Here is a 20927-nt window from a genome sequence, read left to right as displayed (position 1 = left end):
GCCTGTTCAACTACAGCCAGCGCGAAATATGATTTCGCCCTTCCGGACACTGTGCGGCAGCCAGGGTGACATATGTCCTTACCCATCTGGAAACGGTGGCTGCAGCTGGGGCGGCATGGCACCTCGCCCGTCCGGTTGCTGTGCTGCTACTGCTGCAGCTGGCGGAATGCGTTCGCGCCGATGTGGGGCTGCTGTGATGCAGCCGATGCAACTTTTGCGTTGCCGATCCATATTGTGCTGCCGAGGCGGAATGTTACGTCGCCGTGATTAGAGGCAGGGATCGAGCCGCGGCGGAATTGCTGCCTCGCCGATGATGTGCTGAGCTCGAGCCGGCGGTATTGCTCGTCGCCGATGGATCCTTGCACTGCTGCTGGGCGGAATGTGTCCTCGCCCGATGAAGCTGCGGGCTGCAGCCTGGATGGAATGACCCTCATCCGATGTTCCAGCAGCAAGGCGGAAAGCTGCCTCGCCTGTGGTGCTGCTGGCGTTGCTGGGGCTGCAGCCCGACGACCTTCCATGTCGCCGAGAGTGTGTGTTCGGCTGCCCCTGTGGTCGCCAATGATGGGACGGCAGCCGGGGCCTCGGTGTTGGCGGCGGTGGCGGCCCGATGTTCCGCGGTATCCCAAAAGCACAGGGAACCGTGCCATCGCGATGGCCGCTGCGATGATGCAGCAAAAACGAGATGGGCCCGATCGCGATGGCGTCCGCGGGTTCTCGTTGGGATCCCCCTTACGCAGGAGGATCCCATCCTCGTCGCCACTGTTGTGTTTGACACTTTTGCTTTTATTAAAACACTTATAAACGAACATATATAAATAAAAGACACAATGAACAAACAATTAACACTTTAAAACCGCAAGTGCGGTGGCCGCGCACCAGCCGCACCGAGCGCCCCTGCCGAGAGCTCCTGCTCGATCGGCTCGCTAACACACTCTGCCTGTATGGCGCTCGGCACACACTAAGCCTTGCGCTGCTTAGTGTGTGCGACAGTGTGCGTGTACACTGTCGTCCTCCTGGACGTTGACCGGTGGCAGCGCAACTGCCACGGCAAGTCCAGGGGTCGGCACGGCTGCCCACAACAAAAGCAATGTCGTGGTCATCCATATTTACATTATAATACATGTCATTAAGCTTCCTTCAATAATTTGAATTTCAGCTGTTTTTTTTTTTTTTGTTCAAATATTGATCAATTTCAATGAACCAATCAGACAAGTTTCTCAACAAAATATTCACCTTGAAGGTTATCTTGCAGGGATTCCCAAGGTGTTTTGATTGATTCTCAACATTTTTTAGGTGCTTCCCATAGTTTTTTTCCAAGGGTTTTTTTTTGTTAAATTGTACAGGATTGGTAATCAGGTATATACGACATAATCGATTTACGCTATTTTAAAAACTATTATTAAAGTTACAAAAGTGTTATCCTTAGTTGGAATCAGATCAGATAGCTAATTTAGTGGCTAAGCTGGTAATTTCACTGAAAATCTTGATATCCGATATATGCGATTTGCCTTCGATACGCATTAATAGCGTATATCGGGGAATACTTGTATTGATATCCAATTGAATGATTCCAACAATTTGTAATCCAGAAATATATGACAAAGGATGAATAAATCGTTAGACCCAACAAATTACGAGAACGGGACAAAAAATCCTGAGAAATACCCTGTAAATATATTTGGACAATTTCATAGAACTGTTTTAATAAATTATTAAATGAATACATGTACAAAATCGATTAAAAGCATTACCACTAACCAGAAGAGTTTCTTCCACCGAATTTGACAAATCGCATACAATGCCTAATTTGAGTCGATTTTCGAACGATATTTTGTTTAGATCGAAATCGAATCGTGCTTTCTTATGTGATATACTCATTGATTCACGTCGGAGATTCTTTCCAGATTCATGAGCCGTAATCGGAATTAGCCATCTTTAGTGGCAAGCTACTCATTTTTAACAAAAATTTAAGGATTTTTTTAAAGGAATGACGGATTATGATTCTTATGCTCTTACCTCTAAATGTATTTTTACACTCCGCATTCATCTTCTTTTGTCTCTGATAAAATAAACCTTTCTTCAGAATTTCTAAACGATTAACGGGTAACGACATTCTATATTAATCATCAACACAATGAGTCAATTTTATTTTAATAAGAGAAAAAACATTTAAAATAATAATAAAAACTACAGAAAAAAACCCCAAAACACTACACTTTAACTAAGAGAATAGACACAACAATACACAACGTACATTTCTCAGTTTGCACACAGAAAAAAATTTAAAAAAAAATCATCCGAATGCGATTAAAGGAAGGAACAATAATGGATTCTATATATTGACAGGGGGTTCTCTGCCTAACCAGCAGCCGGTTGCCCGAACCGAATGTCGAAGAATAGAAATAATAGGTAAGACAGTGAAAAATAATACATTAAAATATTGCACCCGGAACCCGGTGGTAGGCGATCGATAAGCGGGACCCCGGCCCACGCACTGGGCGACGACATTTGTAGCGTGTTTTGTTTGTAACAAAGGCGCGTCTCGGTTATCATATATAAATTGTTTAACTGGCTGGGTCACAATAGTTTCCTCGTTTTCCCTTGCACTCTTAATAATTATCGGACAACTCGGCGAAATTAGTCCTTATGCAATGCACGAAGCAATACTTAAGCAACCGGAGCTGTTTTCCTCCACAAAACATGGTGGGAAACGGCGTGAAAACGTGATCTTTTTTCCCCAGACTGGGTTTCAGTACATACACACACAAATCACACTGCACCCAACACACACACACAATACAAAGGACAAGCAATGTGAGAGGAGTAAATGAAGTATTATACTGCATAAAAGAAGCATTAATTCAACGATCGAAAAATTAAATGAAATAGCATGTATGCCTTTTGCTTGAATGTGCGTGTTAGTGTGTCTGTGTGAAGGAAATGAAATGAAATCGAATGAAAATGATATAAAATTCAAATGCAAAATATCTCTTCCCGAGCAGGAAAGAGGATAGGAAAAACCATTTGCAAAACACACGCCACACGCTAAGAACGTTAGAAACGTCTGTGGGGGGCTCTCATCGGTGCCCGATTGCCGCCTGCATAAACAGCGCCACCACCAACTGCCCCCGGATCGCTTCTACCACCACCAGCAGCAGCGGCCTGATGTTCGACCGCTCCAGTGCCATGCTGCCCGGATCCGCTGCCCGCCGCCAGCACGGACAGGCTGCGCTGCACATTCGGGCAGATCGATTGTATCAGCTGCTGTACAGCCGGGATCGGTTCCTGCCCGTTCTGCTGCTGCTGCTCCAGCAGGTACCGGCTCTGCTCGGCAATCTTCTTGCGCAGCAGCGCCTGCTTCATGATCGATTGCGTGTGCTGCTGCAGCTCGGCCTGCGTCGGTATGCGCTGCTGTCCCGCATTGTCGAGCGTACACTTCTTCATCAGCATCTGGCGCAGCGTTTCCGTCTCCTGGCAGTTTTGCAGCAGCTGCAGCAGGTACTGCTGCTGGTGCTGTTGGTTCATGCGCTGGTTCTGGGCGGCCAGCATTTCCAGCAGCCGCTGGAAGGACTTTGCATCGCCAGCGTTCGGTGCGGTGGATGACGCGCCACCCGGGAAGAACGGTTCGCCCGTCCCGGCGGGTGGATGCTGGAGGGCCGACAGCGGTAAACGACCCGAACCGGCCTGCCGGTGCTGCTGCTGCTGATGTCCGTTGTTGTAGTGATGGGTGTTCCGTTCCAGTGCGAAACGAACGTGATGATGCTGCTGCTGCTGCTGCTGCTGCTGTCCGGGATAGTGATGCTGGTAGTGATGTCCTCCCGCACCGGACGATCCGGCCGAAACGCCGCTTCCTCGGCGATAGTATTTGCTGAACCGGGAGCTGCTGTTCGAGTCGCCCGAATCGCCCAGGATCGAGTCGAACTTCATCAGCTCCTCAAAGTTGGAAACGTTCACACCGGAGGAGGAACATCCTGCTGCACCGCTGCTGCCGCCCCCGGATGCCTTCCGGCCGTGGGCACCATGTCCCACCATGCTGTTGTTGTTCATATCACCCTTCGTCGGTGTGCTGCGTGCCGGCGGTGGTGACCCATTGTTCGAGTGCGATACGACACTCTCCCCGTCACCCGGACCGCCGGACAGATCGTGCTTGGCACCGCCGCCGTGCTTCGGATGCACGTGTTCGTAGTGCAGCAGCTCGTCGAAGAAGGCGCCGCGCGTCTTCACACCGACCGGCGACGTCTTGAGCGATTCCGCCACGTTGCGGCTCATGTCCTCGTCGAACCCGCGCAGCTCGATCGTATCGAGACGGGAGGTGGGACCGGCCGCCACCCATTCCGGTTCCTCCTCGATGATCGTGTCCTGCAGACGCATCGCACCACCAACACCACCACCACCACCGCCCAGCGGATGGCCTCCACCGGTGCAGGGATCGCCCCCCGCAGCGCCACTGTAGCTCTTCACGATCACGTGATGGTTCCGGTTGCTAAACTCATGATTACGTCGAAATCTGGCAATTATTGGAAGCGTGAATTAGAGTGGAAGAAACAGACATTTATCACACGTACAACACCTTACCTTGGCGGATTGTAGCCATTGTCGCGTTGACGATCGTTCCCTTTCCGACCGTACGCACCGCTCAGATCCTCGTCGCCGCCGCCGCCACCACCACCCCCGCTTACCCGGCGCACCCGGTCCGGCTGGTGGTTAAAGCCGGTACGGCTCCAGATCGGATATTGGGCCGTGCGCGGCTCATCGATAGCGGCCGGGCGCCGATGCGCGAACGGACTCTTCCGGAGCGCCAGCAGATGGGCCACCGTGTAGCGGATCACGTTCGCGCCGGCACCAACAGTGGCGAACGAGGCCATCAGCGACGGCCGCATCGTCCTTCTCGTCGTCATCGTCGTTGTTGTCGTTGTTGGCACAGCCACCGCCGACGCTGATGCCGCCGAATCCTCCGCGTTCAGTACGATGGCGGGCAGGCCGCAGCTCAGGATAGCCGGATCCAGCTCTTCGAGCGATGTCATATCTAGGGGAATTGGATATGCCCCAATGGGCAAAAAAACAAGAATGCGCTGTGGTTAAAATGGCGGCCCTTTTTTTGCTGGGACAGGTAACGCGCGTCCCGTGTACTTACACGCAAAAAGGGAAAGAAATCGCAGCATCTCACTACTACTGCCACCACGCATACTACTATACCCGTCTTCTTCTACACTCATTGTACCGTTTCACCAACATGCTCTTTCTTTTTCTCGCTCATACATACACAAACAGCATACAAGGTAGGACAGAGTAGACGCACACAATACAATCAAACAATACAGATGTGTGGGGGGGACATTAGAGTAAAGACGACACATCACAGCAGCCAAGGACAGAAAAAACAACAAAAAAAAAACAACTAACCTGGTTCGATAAGCATCTCTGAACAATTTTCATATTGTTCACCGTGCCGCAACGACTTGGTCGTCGTGTCCGAATTTACGAATTTCATCATACCCGTGTTGCGTGTATGTATAGGGCGCGCTTTGTGTCCACTTGATGTGCCTTCTGTTGCTGTAGTAGTGGTGTGGGGTAGAGCGTACCTTGTAATGGGCAGCAAGTCTTCCTTCTAATACTCGTTGCCCTACGCAACTCCAAACACGTACACACACACGCGCGCGCGCTTTGTACTGGGGCGCAGGAGTAGAGCAAGTTGAACGAACTCTGCGCGTGCTGCGATCGCAATTTTTAATACAAAATGGCGCAACTCCGAAATATGGCTTCTTGTTGCCCTGTGTTTTAGTTCTTTTTCAACTCTCTTTTCTCTTTCGCTATACTACTTCTTTACGAGATTATTAAAAAAACAGTTTAAAATCTGGTCCTTTTTTATAACACACCGCCGAAAGAAAGCGAAAGGCGTGTGCTGCTGCTGCTGCTTTCTGGCTCACAACACCACACTCTCACCACACACTCTTCTTTCGATGTGAAAAAAAACGCAAGATGAAGCGCACGTCCCGTGAGAACGTGCAAATCGGTTTTGGTAAAAAATTATCTGCACCGTTTTAGGAGGACTTTTCAGGTGTTTTGGCGCGTTCACAGGAAAGCGAAAGCTTTTTAAATATGGGTGGGTGTGGGAAGGAAAAAAATACGGGAAGAAAAGGGTCGGGAAAACACTTTAGCGCGACGTCGCGGAAATTGAAAAACGTGCTGCTTTCTTGGGCAGGCGTAACTTTAACTTAAACACAACTTTAAATATCAACTACTCCTGAGGAAGGCTACTGACAGAATTGGCAGCGTTCGGGTGGCGCAACAACATTATCAAATTGGCTTTTTTGGCGATGTTTTTAGCCCGTCGGAGAGAGAGAGAAAGAAATTGAGAGAGAAGATGGGAGAGAGGTGATCTGCTCCAAAGCAGTGATGGTGCGAACGGATCGAATGCGATCCAAGGATGTGGGGATGTGCGGATAAACTCGGAACTATTGGAATCGCGTTTCTTATTGGATTTGGTTCAACAGGTTCATACTGTGATTTGATTTCAGGTTTATCCTTCAAACGAATTCTAACGCTATTATGATCAAATCTCTTTTGAAACATTGAATTACGTTGGAAATGCTTGAAAAAAGTTATGAAGTTATAAAAAAACAATTTTGAACAAAAAAGTTATTTGCTAATGGTAGTTAATTTAGACTTGCTACAACTCTACATATGACAATAGCTCCTGAGAGCCAGCATTTTTTTTAATACAACACGATTCTTAGGTGCCTATTAATTCTGAGAAGCGCTCAAGAGAAACAGATGCAGATCCCTTTCAAGTACTGGAAATTATTTTAAACCTATGAAATCCTTTGAATTGGTCCTGATGCTACATCACTCCAGTTGCACATTCAACCTATCCATAAGCCATACCAAATCTGAAACTGATCAAGAACTCATATTGATCCGGATCTCATGCAGGTCTTGAAATTTATTTGAAACCATATCGGCCTTGGATCTTATCCTGAACCCATACCAATTTTGGAACTAATGCTAAACCCAACCCGATTCTGGAATACATTATGAACCCTTAAGGGTCTTGTAACTGATCCCGAACACTTATCGGTCCCAAGATTGACCACAAATCCACACCATATCTGAAACTGATTGCAAACCCACACCGTTTCTGGAACCAATCCCGAACAGTCCTAGAACTGCTCAAAAATCCATGCCAGTTCTGAATATGAATAAAAATGCATCAGGATTCATCTCAATCATGGCACGGATCACAGTACATACAGTCAGAATTCAATAGTTGAACGCCTTTTAATAGGTATACTTTTTAGTTGAACGCTCGATAAATGGCTTATAGTTCAATTAAAAAGCATGCGTTTGTAACACTGCAATACTGATAACAAATCATGTCATCAAATATTATTACACAAACTTACCTTTCGCATGTCAAAACCATTCGGAACAATACGCACAAATCAGTTTTTATTTTAAATGCTAATATGTATTGTCTTTATTCGGTTTTTATCACAATTTTTGTTGGCCCCGTCTGGATTAAAGCCGCTTGGCGTTGTGTGAAAACACGAATCACACTAAACCGGCATCAGCTGATACTCGTTGACGGTCGTGTGCTGACGTTGAAGCGTTCCACTACCGGCACAGAACAGTCCACAGCTGAACCACTCAATAAAGGTAGCGAACGAGTCTGAAGGGGTGGAAAAAAACGGAGGAAATTAACATGTTGAACTCCTCAGCACGGCACCAGAATTCAACACAAAGTCAATGTCACACTTTAGAGTAATTTCAGGGAATTGCGCTTGATGAAGCTAAAAGCTACTAAATGAGTGTTTGATCGGCTGTTGTTTTTTATTAGCAATTTTATGAATTGTAAATCAAATCAAATAAAAAAGCCAATACAATTGATGCTATTTCAAAGAACTTCACACAACATACTTCAAACTGAAATTGGAATCTGCAAATTGGAATGTTTATCGTTCACTCATGCAGCAAAATTAATCAAGCAGCAAAACAGCCGATGATACCCTTTGAGAGCTTTGATCATCATTAAACCAACGATATGCACTAACTATATCAGTGCAGGTACAATCTATCCCCCTTCACTAATCGTATTACAACAGCCAGCAGCAACAGGTGGGTCTGATTTTGGACGTTTGGGCATACTTCAATTCAACAAGCACAAAGGCAACAAACCACCTCGGCCAACATGTGCCCGGAAATGATACACTATTATTATGTTGTTGTTAGGTGACAAACACAAACACGGAAATGAGCATGGCGTTGCCAGTGAGTTAGTTTGAATTATTGATTTTTAAGCCACATTTCACGAAGCGCAATTTCAGAACCGCAAATGTTTGATTTGTATTAGTCAACGGAAAATAACGGATAAATGATTCGATTCGGGATTAAAACCTGTGATACAAAACAATGAAACACACAAACAGTAGTTCCGATTATTGGTACAAAATTTCCACGGGTTATGGTGTTTATCATATGCCTTTTTCTTTCTTGTTTTTTTCTCCACAATTTTACACTTGCACTTCAAAATAACAAGTACACAATAGTATCATAGAAATGCACAGTACTGGTCCTATAGTGGAGGGTACATCTCTACCTTTGCTTTAAGTAGTGGAGTAGTGGTAGTATACGGTGGAGTAGGTGGTGTACTATGCTCGTTTGATTATGAGATGGCAGTATATGCTGTATGGTGGAAAAGTAATAATATGTAACTCCTCTGTTTGGCTTTTTTCATCTTATTTTAAAACAACTTTAATCCCTACTCATCTCATCTTCCTTTCATTTGCAACTCAAGTTTACATGTTGTGATTGAGGTTTTGGTGTACTGTCAGCATTCCCCTTAGTAAAATGATCACAACTTACAAACTTACATTGAAAATATAAGCTTTTTCTGTAAATTATTCTATTATTTCTTTAAATCATTGCACTTTAAAACCATTTTTCTTACTTTTAACTTGTTTAGCTTATTCCTTTCCTTTTCTACATTCGTTGGTACTTTCAATTGTTTGTTTTCCTGTCTATTTTTTATGTTTAATTGTTGCATCTTGTCTCGTTTTTCGTTTTATACTTTCCTTTTCTAGTCTGTTTTACTTCTTTCCATAAGGAACAATATGCTTTATTAACAACGTGATTTAAAAAACCTGCGAACTTTTAACTATTGTTCGGAGATCTTTATTCGGAAGGTAATTTATTTTGAAATTAATTGCTTCTAAACTATTTTGAATACTCAATGTTGTGTGAACTTTACAAATTTCCATTAAAAAAATATGCTAATCATGATGAGAAACACTAACAACATAGCACCATTCATGTCGTTGTTATTGCCTACAAGCTGATCCGGCCTAACAGTTTCAAATAAAATAAATACGATGAAGCTTATTTTTATTACACTCTCCACAGCTCAACTCATCTTTCTCTCTAAATCTCTTGCATAAATATATATGAAATGCAATAAAACGATAGACAAATTGTGCAATCTGACTAGAAGTAACAAACCAAACGCTACAACACAAAAAGAAAATAGAAGTGAAATAATCACTACCAGTAGTAACTCGAACATGAACTACAATCACACTCAAAAACAAAACCAGTGTTTTAATTGTGTGCAGCACTCACAACACAACACGCCCATAACTCATGGCGATAAAATAAAGCCGAGTTTCATCTCCGTTTTACTCTATGATTTACACAAACTACACGCCATACACTAATTGTACCGCTGCGTAAACTAACTGCGCAAAAAAATGGCGAAAAAAGAGCTGGCCCAAAGTTTGGATGACAAATAGAGAGAATCCGAAAGTCCAACTCGCACGCACTCCCGAACTGGGTCAATAGTATCGTATCGTATCGCTGCTGCTGCAAGGCGACGACACCCTGAGCACCCCCCAATCCAAAAGCAAAAGCGTTTGATTGTTTGGGACAAAAAAGAGGACACAGAGAGACAGAGAGAGTTAACCGAGTGGATGGTTTTATCGTGCAGAAAAGCAAAATAAATAATAAAATGAGTAACAGATACATATTGGTAAAGTGCGATGAAAAGGGGAGCCGGATCCGCTTCTCTGCATACGAGAACCGATAGCCAGCCATGCCATGCCATGCCAGTAACGATCGGGGAACCGTGTGTGAGATTTGCGAAAATCGAATCGACACAAAACCAGATGAAAATCAATTTAAATTGAATTAATTCATATACAGCCACCGCTTGGCCACTACCACCACCAACTACTGCTCTGCCACGCTGCGGGGCAGGAGACGGTTTTAAATATCATTTTAATTGTGCCACGGGCAGTGTGAGCCTCACTAGTGTGGCCGCCGTTGGGGGTATAGTACACCGGAAAAAGGGGAAATTTTATTTCGTTATTATAGTTTTTCCCCGAGTGAAGAAAACACACACAAAAAAGCCGAAACTAACAGGCCAGACCTCATCAGCAGGATTTGCGCCACACAGTGCACAATCGATGCAACACGCTTTGGTCCACCATCGCGACCCATCCCGTTAACGATTCCGAAGCGCTGAGAGAGAGCGAGCAGTTTTTGTAGTCATTATTTATGCTTCCGCCCGTGTTTTTTTTTATTATCGAATTTCAATCATCATTATCAAGCGATCGAACCCTCATCGCTCCTATTTATTATCGTATTATTCGACTTTTTTTCACTCATTCTCTCTCCCGTCCAACTGCTGCTGTTAAGGGAGCGGATGGATACATTGGAATGCTTCCAATTTTCATCAGCTGACGTGTGAAATGATTTTTTCATGCATGGGGTCCGAGATGATTCCGGAAGTGGGAAAAAGAAAAAAGGAAACAGAACAAATAGAGTATAACAGGAGCACACCGTCAGCGGAATTGCAATTGATGAGATTCGTAACACCGAATCCCCATCAGTCGGGGGTTGTGCAAATTAACTTTCACAGTTTCGACGAATTAACATGAGCTTTTGAAAAGCCCTCTAAAAACAAAAATAAAAGAATGCCACCGGTATTAAAGCCTAGTGGCTGTACAGTTTCAGCTGAAATACGCCCATGCGAATGAACCTCCCAAAGCTACGGCAAAAATGTCATGTTCTTTCTCTAGTGGTTGCACTTACTTATAAACAAAATATACGGCAACCACCACTATTTTACAACAATTATTTTAAAAAAATACAAACAAAAACACGCACTTATTCTTTTACACTCCATTCTTCTTGTTTCCAAACCTTATTATAATGTGTGTTCAGTACCATGATTACAACTACAGGCGCGCTATATAAATTTAGCCTACAACACCACACACCGTCCGCATTATCATCATCAGTTAGTATCGTCCTCCCTAAAATCACTTTCCTTTTTTTAGCTTTGTTTTTATCCTCATTGTCCCCTGTTCCATATTAACTCTTCCCTATTTTATCCCTACCTTTCGGTCCTTTTCCCGTACAATTATAATGGTGATTGCGTATGTAGTATAAAGGAAGCTCTCCCGCTTCCTCTTGTGGTGCTGCTTTATAAAGCTCAATGCCGCCAAGAGAGGCCAGAGCAGTTGACACAAACAGGGCGGTTGTACAGTGTTTGTATGAGTGGAAGAGAGTATGCGCGAGTTAAATAGGGATAGTTACAATTACACACCACGAGGAGGAAAGGGAGCTTTACGGGGGGTGCAGCAGTGTCTCGGTGGGAGGACTGGGAGGACTATGCGTGTGTTCACTGGTCGGTGGAGGCGTCGGTGTCTATAAATAAGGAAACGCGGTAACGCGAAAGTGGGCAAAAGGTGCGTGTGAAAAAAGGGGGAACAACGTGCCAGAGAGAACCGAGGCGTTGTTGAGGAGGTGTGGGATTGTAAAATACTGCCTTGCAGGCAATCCTTACTTATGATGCTGTGGTTGCGGCACTCCTTTCTACCTTATAGTTTTATATATTACACACCTACATCACACACACGTTTGGGGTTCATTGTTTCATTGGGCATCATCAGCATAGATGCTTTGTGTTGTTCTGCCACGCACGATTTATGTTCGAAATTTAAGGAGTAAATTAGCAATCAACTTAACACTCAACACCAGTGAAAGGGGACAAGATCTGGTTGGAGACAATGGAACTAAACAAATTGACCCCTCCAAAGCTCAACCACTCAAAAAAGCTCATTTCAATAACGGTTAGCTAGCTGACTGTATATGTATATTTACAATGTAGTAGAGTGGTTTTGTCCATGCATTGTTCCTATATTGCGCAAAAAGAAGCATTTTCACGTGGCTCGCTCTCTCTCTCTCTTTCTAACGCTATCCATTCATGATCACAGTTACGATCCAACGGTTGGATCACTGTCGCCGTTTACCTAAACATACTACGCATTTTCCGCTTATTTTCTCCTATCCTTCACCTGCTGCTTTAACAACCTCCAACGATCGACTGACTGTGAGAATGGAGGCAGCAGCAAAGCAACGGGATTGCCACCACGAGGACACGGCAGCGGAAATACTGACCTAACACAAATTAAAACACACATTCCACCGGGCTGGGAATGCACCGTTGCAAAAAGGCTCATACGAACAGTTGTGGGGGGGGAGCATTCATTTCCCTGCCTCCCCAAGCGCCCACGAACCGAAGCCGCCACACCAAACGAAATGGGGGAGCGAATTAATCTAAACAGAACGCAACGGCAGCAACGACAATGGAATCTAAACGTGGGACGGCGTGTGGACCCCTAGTATCTTCTCCCTTCACTTACATCAAAAGCGCACTTGAACCGGAATTTAACTAACTTTTTCATCGAACTAACTTAACCTAACGCTCGAAACGAACAAACAATTAATCAAAACAGATAGGAACCATCCCATCCCACCGCACACGCACACCAGTTGTGCTGGTCCCACACAGGGAACCAGCTTACAGAGGTTACAGCAGCACAGAGCGGTAGCACACGTACGCACGCACACACACACACATGGCCACAAATGATGTCGGGGTATTATCACTCGCTAGCCACACACAAAACGCAACATAAACACACGAACAAGCAGATGATTTGGCTTTCTCCCCCATCATGGGCCGCATTTGGGGAGCAGGAGCAGTATAAGCAGTTAATGGAAAGAAAAGCACGATCGTATGCGCAGCCGATGCATGTTGGATGGTTGCCTGAACGGGGTTTTTTTTTCGTTTGATTTTTTTTCTCTATCTCTCTCTCTCTTTTTCCTAATTTTCTTCATATGCCGTCCGTGAGAATGAATTGTTAGTTTAAATTTAACGCTTTTGGCGGTATGGAACAATGTTAACATCTTCCACGGGACCATCAGTTTGATCTCTACAACGCATTTAGAGAGTTTTCGTTGGCTGACGATCGGTTTCTGAAGAAGAAACCCTATTTCAATCTACCCCTTTCTCTCTGATTGCTTGTTTTTTTACATTAAATTTTGCCTCTTCGATCGCAACTTAATGGAACAGTGGCGGATGAGAACATTTGCGGGCATTGTTTTGTGTTTGTTTTTAGATTGATTTCACAATTCGTTTTCTATGCCTTTAAATGTGTGTGTGTTTAGCGCCTGCATTCTGATTGATTTTGAAGATTGGGGTGGGACGGGAAGTGAAGGAGTGGAGGGAGTGGTTTTTGTTTTCATTTTCATTCGGGTATTGGGGGCATTTGTTGTTGTTGTTTGTTTTAGTTCTTCAAACAGGACAGTGCTAACTAACTTTTGGCCAGGGCTTTCTTTTTCCTTTGTACTAGAATGTCGTGGAACGGGTTGTGGCTGATCGACTGGTTCAGGCGGGTGATCCACTCCTGCTGCTCCTCCTCGGTCGCGGCCGACATCCGGTAGACGGTGTGCTTACCTTCCACCACCTTACCCTCGCTGTCGGTTTTGCACGCCTTGATGATGTCGGCCCCGCCGCTGGCGTGCAGCTCGAAGCAGTGCGGTTTGCTCCGGTCCGTTACCTCGCGCACCTGCAGCGTTTTGGAGAAAGGAATAGGAAATAGAGTACATGGGGGGGGTTTAATTAATAGGATGAGCAAGTGTGAAATGTTGGATTGTGTTGACCTACCGCAATGTTTTCCAATGGAATGATCCCTCTCGGCTCCTTGTCGGTGGTGTACTCGAAGTAGTACAGACAGTTATCGTTCAGGATAAACCATCTTCGTTTCCACGATTTGTATCTGTGGCGGGGCAAGGAGAAAAATTTAGAGGGCATTAGTAAACGATGGTTCAATTATATGACCGTTAATTGCATTACCTTCCGCCCTGCTTCCACAGCCAGCCCTCCTTGTCCGGGTTGAAGAAGGTGTGCATCAGATCGTTCCCATCGTCCTGAGGTATTTTAAACGGTTCAGCTCGTATCGACTCGTACAGGGACTAATGCAACGGGCGAAAAGGAGATAACAAAAAAAAAAAAATAAACAATTGAAAACCATTGATCCAGTATACAGTGTACTGCTGTACCAACCTCTAACAGTTCGCGCGGCAAATCGCCTCCATTGTTGATACCACGGTTCATGGAAATGAACTGTTCAACCGTGGGCTTCTCTTTTACCTGCAAAAATACAAAAAGAGAGGACAAATCAATAAAAAGCGAAGCAAAAGGCATTCCACGACTCATTTCATTCGCGGCACACGCATCGAACGAAAGTATGCAATTGCACGGGGACTGTTGCGTTGAAGGCGAAACCACACTGCGCGCATTCCAGCACACACACATGGTTCACAAATTACATCGACCCTTTCCCCCCAATATACACATCAAAGGATGAGTTTCATTTGAAGTCGATATCCTACGCTGCATCTGGCTCGCTGACCTCCATTATGCAACCCCCTCCCACCTGCAACCATCACCGTTGCAATCTGATTAGTTGATACGCGATGCAATCGAGCGATGATGATAGCATTGATTAGCTTACACGTGCGACTGACAAACTCATTGAGCAATGTGCTGTAATTTAGCTAAACGGCTTCTACACCGTGTTTTTGGTCAAATTCAGCCAGCTCTACAAAACAAAAAACAACCTATACTACACCTGCTGCAATTCCTCTTTGATCTTGCCTACCGACCGGGCAGTGGATTGCGTGATAAACGACCTAGTAACAACGATCTGGCAGCTGCAGCAGCAGCAACTGCACCAAGTAACGCGCGCGGGGAGCCGGTTTTAAATCAGTTCCGAATCGGCAGATCGGAAATAATTACCAGCGAAACGAGCGAACTCATCCCAAAGCAGGGCAATACAGCAAGCAAAGGTAATAAGTGCGCAGTAGGTCACGCGGAGCAATTCCGCAATCGAAAGCACGCGAGGATCACGATAGGGTATTATGTCCTTTTTCGAGCTGCTGAGTACGTTATAAACCACACACAGAGAGTGCAGATTTTAACGCCCGGTTCGATTAGCCGTTGCCGTTGCTGCCCAGGAAGCACCAGCAAGTGGCATTAATTTACGCGTGTGTCGCCGTAGCGTACAACAATCTCACTTGCGCTAATAAGCCAGGTGAAATGTTACATTAAATTTAAAAGCGTGTCCAAAAACGGATAAAGAACCAATATCCCTAGTGTTAATCATTATAAGAGAGAGAGAGAGCAGGAGAGAGAGGAAGTAATTCTAATCCGTATCCCCATACCAGACACAAGGGTGCAAACCGTGTGTGTGTGCATCGATGCAGATGCAAATAGGTAATTGTGCAGCCGGATAGAGATAATGCAACATTTTCCAACCCACCGACCGGAACCGCATCATCATCGCCCCGTAGACCTAGCCTGAAATGACCACGCTCAGCGAAAAAGCTGCCCTGCTCGTGTTTTTTATCGGTAAAGAAGCAGCTTTGCTGAATGATAATTAAATTCCAACCCGCTGCGCACTATGCTATATAAAGCGCTTCTTTGCATTTCACGCCAGTGCCAGTAACAATAATGGCACAAAACACGTTGATCAACCCTATTTACTGTTGGGGTGTTGGGGAAAAATATGTTGCGACCCGAGTAAGAGGGACCCGTTTCTGTTCGAGATATGTCGCGTTATGGTGGGCCAACGCCAACGTACCGATGGATTGTGGAGCGAGGTGTTGAGCATAATGATGGCAAAGCTCAACACGTAGCACGTGTCCGTGTTGGTGAAGATGTCCGGATTGAGCTGGCAGTACCGCTGGGCAAAGCATTCCATCATGCGATCGATCTTCTGCGCCTCGCCGGGCAGTCTGAATGACCAGAGGAATTGTCTGCAAAATGGAGCGAGAGAATGGAGAGAAAAAGTCTTTATTAGAAACAGTGTCCAGCGGGTATTGGCTTCATAAGCGCGCAACTTACCTTAAAGCTTGCACCAGTATAAGATTCGTAAAATCGTGTAACTCTACAAAGGCCTTCAACACCTGCTCGTTAAAGTCGTTCTTTTCGCCCAGATAATCGCCTGAAATGCAGTGGAAGAGAGAGCGAAAAAAATGCATTATTGAAACGGTTTTATTGAAATTAAAATTAAACACAAACGGTAAACGAATCGCATTAATGTGTGCTACCTCTTCGGACACTCACACAGTGAGCTTCATTTTTATATATCGTTTTTGGAGCACAAAAAAAGGACACAGTAATATTTATTGCCATCATTCGAATGATTTAAAATGGCAACACTATTTAAGCTTCCCTCCAATACTACATTTCCCCCATGCTCAGTTTGGGCGTCCGGGTTCGCTTGTTCGATGATTGTTCATCTCGTCGGCTGGGGAGGAAAATTATCACATTCGCGAAAATTAATGTGTTTCACTGCTCCGTATTTTTCTTCTTTTTTGTTTGCCTTCCCTCTGTATGTGTGTGTGTGATGATACCGGTACAGAATGGTTTCGTGATTACGCACAGGACACCATTGTGCCTTCCTTCGTTGGTGTTGTCCTCGCTGTACCCGTATCAGGTGCAACACATGGGGGCGAGCAATGGGCCCACAACATAACAAACTACCCATTCTGTGACCGCAAAACAACGCATCACACACACACACACACGATGGGAGAAGGTTGGGGTTGTGGTGCATCATCCATGGGGGCTACCGGAATTGAAATGCGGAAGCACCTACCATTTCTCCCTCCCACTGTGTGTCCCCTTTTAGTTCTTTAAACATCTTTCAATCATCGGTCAGCGTCAGCGCGACCCAGAAAAGGGCACCGGGACACGTTCCACGCGGAACCACAGAATCCGGAACCACAACCACAACCCCGGCGCTGCACCATTGGACATGTCCCGAACGCCCCGAAAATCAAACGACACCAGCAAACGTTCTGCGTGTGTGTGTGTGTGTGTGTGTGTGTGTGTGTGTGTGTGTGTGTGTGTGTGTGTGTGTGTGTGTGTAACAAAATAAGCGAACCCTCACCACATACACATAACAATTGGGCACTGTGTTTTAATCGCATTTTATCAACACGATATTAATTATTTTTGTTTACCTTTTATCGGGCTGCGCTGCCATTATCAGGCCCCTATTGGAGCTCCCGTTGGGTAGTGTCGCAAAGTTAAAAATCGAATACCACAACTCAAAACCCCTCCCCTTGTGTACGGTTATTTGTGTAAAATAACATTGTGCGGTTATTATTAATTACTCATCCCCATCACCTTGCAAAAGGCGCAATGATAATAATAATAATAATAATAGGGAATAACAATTTTGGAAGGTTTCGTGCCATCAATCGCCCGCTTTTTTCATGGGTCTATGATGCGTGGTTTATCATTGTTCCAGGACGACACTCAAAGGTATGTAACACGTACGTGCGTGTGTAATAATCGAAAAAAGTTGTAAAATTGCATTCCAACGCAACAGCAAACTATTCGATGCGTATTTTTTAGTGTTTTTGAAATAAAGTTTTTGTCGGAATCGATCAAGGGTAGCTCCGAAGTTTTGCTGGAATCGATACCGGATAGTAGATTCGGAATCAGTTTCTGAAATCGATTCCGGAATCAGCTCAGGAATTGGTTCCAGAATCGGTTCCGGAATTGGTTCCGGAATCGGCTCCGGAATTGGTTTCGGAATTGGCTCCAGAATTGGTTCCGGTATCTGCTCCGGAATTGGCTCCAGAGTTGGTTCCGGAATCGGAATCGGCTCCAGAATCGGAATCGACTCCGGAATTGGAATCGGCTCCGAAATCACAATCGGCTTCAAAACGGAGTCGGTCCATAAGAATAGGCGTTTGGGTCAAATGATGCTACGTATTGATAGCCGCGTAGAATCAAAATTTACCAGTACAAGGTCCATTTTCATGAAGATTCGCGTATTGATTTCGCTTCTGAAACATCTGATTTCAATTCAGTAACTGATGCTCATTTCGGAGGTAATTCCAATTCTGGAGTCAATTTGGATTCCGGGGCTAATTGCGATTCCCAGATCAATTTCGTTTCCGGAACCGATTCTGATCGCGGAATCGGCTCCGGAGTCAACTACGGCATTGACTCCGCAATCGGAATCGATTCCAGCATCGGAATCGGCCCCGGAATTGATTCCAAACACGGAATAAGTTAGGTCCGATTCCGATCTCCCACCACTAGTATTTTTCCTCTCACATTGTATTGGGAGAGGCGTTTGGAATGATTGTATGAGTAATTTTGAATGCATAAGCCGATGGATACTGGAGTTGAACACAGAACGAGACAGAAACACGGCCTTATCAGTGTGACCAAGTTTTGTGAGCAGTTTGAATGACGAATTTACGACCACATTTGCACAACGAAAAATCCCCATTTGCATTGAATGCACTCACCATCCCCTGTACCCAAAATGGCTACATTTAGTGATCAGCAAAGGCTGATAACGACTGTTTAACGGTAGTGTGACTCTTTTTTTTTTTGTTTCGTTATGTTTACTGCTCGTGTCATGTCACGTGCCCATATCGAGAAAGGGGAAGAGAGGGACTGTATTTTAATTAATATGCCATTACATTGCCCATATCTATCCGATGCGATCGAGTGTATTTGGAGTGTTAAGTGGGCGGGGAGGGGGTGGGGGGAGGGGGAAGGTGGACAGTAAAACAGCGCACGATAAATCTTCCCTGTTGCCATCAAACTTTGCTACGATTAAAATCATTAGCGTATGAAATAAGTATGATCCTCCCAATCCCAATCCCTCCCGTATGAGGCTTTTCAGCATGGTGGGGAGGACAAAAAGTGCAGTTTGTTGTAACAAAAAAAAAGGGCTCCATCACGTGTTTTTTTCTTTTTTCTGTGTTTTTGCAATACTGTACGAACTCGAGCGCATAATTTGTGAATTAAAGTTTAACAATTGATGTGTGTGCGCGGGGGTTGGTCCCGTAATTCATCCCTTTTGCGTTGAGCTACCGAGTGTTCGCGGCATGATGGTGGGTGTGTAAGCGGGTGCGGGGACAGGGAGCAAATTGAAAAAGGCAATTATTTTATCTGAGCTCATCATCGGGTAAAGCTTACCCCAGACACGTACTCTCTCCGCCCAATGTACTCCCTTGCTTTTATTACGGTATCGAAAACGAATGGAGTGTCCGATCCGGTGCGCTGAATCCAATTCCAAAAAGTATGCACTTCCCTTCCCAATTTACTACTGCTACTTGCACGCAGGAACAGGATGACTCTCCTCGCAGTCTGATATGATATCGATATTACAAGGATCGTCGATTAATCGTACACACGTGGGAGATGTGTCAGAATGAAGAGCAAAAAAAAAACACTCTCATTTGACATTAGCCCGGTAATGAATAAAACACCGCGCAAGGGACAAAAAGAAGGGGGAAGATAGGAAGGAATGCAAAAATACGCGCATACACAGATCCGAATGCATTAAATTGCATTCGTTGCGATTAACGAGTTACACACGCACGCACACGATGGCAATAAAGATCGCTTACTTCCCGGTAACACAACACCGGGTCCGAGCACAGTACGAGAAGAGGCAAAAAACATGTATGTATGTATATATTTATACCCAAGCGCCATAAACATATCCTGGCGCACATGGACATCGGTACATGGAGCACACACACACACACGCCCCATCTCCTCCCTGCATGACTTCACCTAGGCGAATTCGAATAAATCCTTCCAATTTATGGCATTCGTCGTGTTGTATCGCGCGGCTGGTGAAATTGTCGCGCTGGCACCAGCTTTCCTGTCCGCCAAGCATTCTTGCCTGGCCTGGAATGTATAACCCTGCCTGCCTGGTAGGCATATACATTATTTATCGGACCCGGTTTGTCTGCAGATGGTGCGCGCCGTTTGATGGATGATTTCTAGCATTCGATTCTGTTTCGGAGTTGCAAAAGCACGCACACACACAAACACACAGCAACCGACAACAGAGATGTTGTAAGCACATACCGATGGCCGTTTTGTTGAGACCTTCTCCCTTGTATAGGAACTGTGCCACGTCCTGCGGATCCGTCCTTAGCAGCTGGTTTTCGTATAAAAATTCTATTCCTGTAATGGCAAAAAGAGAAAAAAGAGAGAAAATAGAAAAGTTAGTATAAGTTTATCAAATTGAATATTTCATTTCAACATGGAGTACAACATTGCAGGCAAAAAAGAGTTTAGTGCAAGAAGGAATAAGCGTATAAAGCTACTGGTTATTTTAACCAAACTTAAATTATAATTATTGCCCGTTATCGGTTCAAGCCTAGGATGGACCATCCCCCCGTACCATGGATTTAACTATCCAGCTGCGTTGCGTGGTAATGAATTAAGTCTCTAAAGCCTTATAAGGCCGAACATGTCCGCGTTGGATTATAATTGAAATTATAAATTATAAATTATAATTTGAATCTTTAACAAAGATTAGAACAGCAAAAAAAATGAAAATTTGATGTAAATACTCTAAAAGCGATACTGAATGATCCTGATCATGATGAAGTAATAATTAAAACGCTCAATTGTACAGTATAAGTACAACGCTTATTGGTACAGTCAGTGCCGCAAAATGTCACTGTCAATGTCATAAAAAATCTGACTGTAACAAAATCCATGTCAGCGTCACGCACTCAATTCTGAT

General features: G+C 44.8%; 2 protein-coding genes across 5 annotated transcripts in view; both read right to left on the bottom strand.

Moving 5' to 3' along the window:
- Nucleotides 1–2302: 2302 nt before the first annotated feature.
- Nucleotides 2303–6283, bottom strand: LOC120903523 (protein cup-like). The gene is made up of 3 exons (XM_040313004.1): nt 5404–6283; nt 4576–5026; nt 2303–4507 (listed from the first exon to the last, which is right to left on the bottom strand). The coding sequence occupies exons 1-3, from the start codon at nt 5492–5494 to the stop codon at nt 3055–3057; spliced, it is 1995 nt and encodes a 664-aa protein (XP_040168938.1). The 5' UTR covers nt 5495–6283; the 3' UTR covers nt 2303–3054.
- A 1163-nt stretch (nt 6284–7446) lies between these two features.
- The window catches only part of LOC120904434 (cytohesin-1), a 61409-nt gene continuing 47928 nt past the window's right edge, over nt 7447–20927 (bottom strand). For 3 of the 4 annotated variants that reach the window (XM_040314399.1, XM_040314396.1, XM_040314397.1), the window contains exons 4-11: nt 20261–20359; nt 16250–16349; nt 15987–16161; nt 14408–14494; nt 14198–14316; nt 14009–14120; nt 13661–13910; nt 7447–7669 (exon numbers count right to left, since the gene is read on the bottom strand). In XM_040314399.1, the coding sequence (XP_040170333.1) occupies nt 7557–7669; nt 13661–13910; nt 14009–14120; nt 14198–14316; nt 14408–14494; nt 15987–16161; nt 16250–16349; nt 20261–20359 (1055 nt within the window). In that variant the 3' untranslated portion in view covers nt 7447–7556. Of the gene's footprint in view, nt 7670–11160; nt 13911–14008; nt 14121–14197; nt 14317–14407; nt 14495–15986; nt 16162–16249; nt 16350–20260; nt 20360–20927 lie in introns of those variants that run through there. The other variant, XM_040314398.1, reaches the window with a different exon arrangement.

The sequence above is a fragment of the Anopheles arabiensis genome, chromosome 3, assembly GCF_016920715.1.
Source record: "Anopheles arabiensis isolate DONGOLA chromosome 3, AaraD3, whole genome shotgun sequence".
NCBI classification, from domain to species: domain Eukaryota; kingdom Metazoa; phylum Arthropoda; class Insecta; order Diptera; family Culicidae; genus Anopheles; species Anopheles arabiensis.
Note: the sequence above shows the minus strand (reverse complement) of the source record. Positions and strands in the feature narration are given on the sequence as shown.

What these genes read in the sequence shown, in the direction of transcription:
- LOC120903523 (XM_040313004.1), bottom strand. Translation starts at nt 5,494, where the DNA reads ATGATGAAATTCGTAAATTCGGACACGACGACCAAGTCGTTGCGGCAC. An exon ending in AGAGATGCTTATCGAACCAG is followed by an intron (nt 5,027 to 5,403) that starts GTTAGTTGTTTT and finishes CAATTCCCCTAG; the next exon opens with ATATGACATCGCTCGAAGAG. An exon ending in AATGGCTACAATCCGCCAAG is followed by an intron (nt 4,508 to 4,575) that starts GTAAGGTGTTGT and finishes AATAATTGCCAG; the next exon opens with ATTTCGACGTAATCATGAGT.